Source organism: Hippocampus comes, unplaced genomic scaffold (genome assembly GCF_001891065.2).
Source record: "Hippocampus comes isolate QL1 unplaced genomic scaffold, H_comes_QL1_v1.1 scaffold85, whole genome shotgun sequence".
NCBI lineage: Eukaryota > Metazoa > Chordata > Actinopteri > Syngnathiformes > Syngnathidae > Hippocampus > Hippocampus comes.
In genome coordinates this window covers 5,214,838-5,217,608 of record NW_017805540.1, presented here as the reverse complement: position 1 = coordinate 5,217,608, position 2,771 = coordinate 5,214,838, and the positions used below count along the sequence as shown (strand labels likewise).

General features: G+C 44.4%; 1 protein-coding gene across 1 annotated transcript in view; it reads left to right on the top strand.

The window, feature by feature from the left end:
- The window catches only part of npc1 (Niemann-Pick disease, type C1), a 46,297-nt gene that overhangs the window by 40,116 nt on the left and 3,410 nt on the right, over positions 1-2,771 (top strand). The window contains exons 24-25 of the mRNA XM_019878836.1: positions 928-1,159; positions 1,233-1,346. Of these exons, the coding sequence (XP_019734395.1) occupies positions 928-1,159; positions 1,233-1,346 (346 nt within the window). The remainder of the gene's footprint in view (positions 1-927; positions 1,160-1,232; positions 1,347-2,771) is intronic.

Sequence of the window (2,771 nt, the reverse complement as noted above, 5' to 3'; positions counted from 1 at the left end):
TTCTGTGCGGCCTGGTACCAAATGCCCTGCGGACCCGTACCGGTCCGCGGACCGGCGGTTGGGGACCCCTGATCTAGTGGATACATAGAGCAACTGCAGTCATTATTGTAGCTTCTGTTCTATGCGCATTATAATGCAGTGCGCTCTATATATGAAAAGTTTTGAAAATAGGCCATTCATTGAAGGTGTGCCTTATAGTGCAGTGTCAGAGTTTTTTCTCAGACAAAGTTAAACAAATGACTCGACACACATGGAAGATTGTGTTTCTGACGGCAGAAAAGGATCTCTGAGGGCGAACAACGGTAGTTGCCCCGTGATCACATTTAGAGTTCCTTGTCCTCCAGTCGTACTTTTATTGTTTACATATGCAAAATACAAGAAAAACACTGCTCCCGATATTTGCATACCACGCCCCCGGTCCGTCCCCTGGGTAGTGATCTGATTCCCTTGGTTTAAGCTTTGAACCACAGATACGTTCACACCTTTCAGTCTGGTCTACAACGAATCAGCAAGTTGCAGACTTCGCAGATGACAAATGTCCGCCTGGGCGCGACACCCGCTCCCAAACTGTCTTTTGATGTTCTGCAACACTTCATTCCCAAATTGTTTATTCCCACTTTGTGACCGAGTCTCGCCTTCTTCCATCTGTTCGCTCCCTTGCTTCAACGTGATAACTGTGGACTTCAAAAGCCCTCCGCCCAAACGGCCGACACCTTTGCGCACAGGCGGTTGGGGGCGCTAAATACGCACCCAAACGTCTAGACATGCCCAAATTAAATGAAACTTTAAACATGACACACTTTTGCTCGTAGATTTCTCTATCATGCAGAAAATACGGTAATTGAGGAGGCTGCAAATGGCAGAGCAGAGATGAAAGCACCTGAAAACAAGTCACATACGAGCCACTGACTATCACCTGTTCCACAGCGTCTTCTACGTGTTTTATGAGCAGTACCTCACCATCGTGTACGACACAGCCTTCCAACTGAGCGTGTCGCTGGGCGCCATTTTCCTGGTCACCACAGTGCTGCTGGGCTTTGAGCTGTGGTCAGCCGTGCTGGTGTGCATCACTATCGCTATGATCTTGGTCAACATGTTTGGCGTCATGTGGCTGTGGAGCATCAGCCTGAACGCCGTCTCGCTCGTCAACTTGGTCATGGTGAGGACGGGGGGCGTGCGCGTAGGATACGAGTTGTAGAGTTGATGTTATGTGCTCATGTTTCCTTTTGCAGGCATGTGGAATTTCTGTGGAGTTCTGCAGTCATCTGGTTCGGGCCTTTTCCGTCAGCATGAAGAAAAGCAGAGTGGACCGGGCTGAGGAGGCGCTGGCGCACATGGGCAGCTCAGTAAGTCTTAACTTAAAACTTGAAATTGATCACTTCATGGTCCTGGATGCTGCTTGTACTCCATTTTGTCCAGATTGCAAACAAAATTCGTTTGTGATAAGCAGTCATGTAAATATTGTATAGCTCCTAAAAATGCTTCCAATTACAAATATACCAGCCCAAAACACTTCACTATCATTTCAAACTCATCTTACAGCATTCAGTTACAAAATAAAAGGCTAACAGATCTCTTGATTTTGCAAACACGGACCACAAGTGGGCGTGAATGTCATCCACACAAATGGTGGGCGGGCCGCCATCACTTGTTAGCTCGAGCTTTTAGCTGCTAAAATGTACACAAGGCAAAGATAAATGGTAAATGGGCTGTCACCTACATACCTCTACCTCAGGTATATTATCTACCTCAGGTACTCAAAGCGCTTTATACTGTTACCTCATTCACCTACTGATGACGCAGCATCAGGAGCAACTGGGGGTTCAGTATCTTGCTCGAGGTCACTTTGACATGGTTGCAATGGCCAGGGATCTAACCACTGAACTCGGGATTGGGAAACAAACACTCTACTACTGAGCACTTGTGTGCATTACACTGAGCTGCCTTGCGTATGAACTCTACTACAGTATAGAAATAAAGTTACCTTGACTTTCTTGCCTTGTTAATCTTATGGAATCGTTTTTCCGAAAAGCTAAGTATAGAGTCTTCAGAAAAAAAAAAAACCCTCACAGGTAAGTTTGCGAATAACCAATCACAAATAGGCAGGGCTTCACTGTAATGTCTTTCAGAGTCCAACTCTCACCATGCCAAATCTTTATTTACGCTCCAGGCATTGTTTGAAAGAACATTTTATCATTCCTTACTAGTGTCAAAAATGAAAATGAACAATTTTTCAAATCAAGACCTGAAAACCCCAAACAAGTTTTTTTTTTTTTAAACATTCTCAATTGTCCGACAAGTGTGAACAATATGTCATACATGGCAATTTTCCGCGGATCCGCGGAAATCCGCCGTTTTATTTCTTAAATTGATCATTTTTGTGAATCGTCTAAATCCGTTGAGAAAATTTTAGGGGCGGTCAGGTACCTTATCGTTGAGTTTTCACGAGCTCTCCCGAACAGTCTCTCCGTTTTCCGTTTGTAAACAGCCCTGCGATTGGACGTGTATGAAAGCTTCAACTAATCAGATCACTGAAGGCATTATTTGTTGCGGAAGTCTTAGCTCGATTATAAACGGCCCAGCGATTGGTTAACTACAAGCGATTGGACCAATCAAATTGCATGTAACATATTGTTTTACCTGATTCATGGCGGCCTGTTCGTCTCGCAAATTCATTGTTCTGGGATCGTTTTGAGCGGAATTATGAAATTTTTGACGAAAGATCAGGAGTCTTTAATCCTAGAAATTGACTCAAATGTCAAGAATAAATT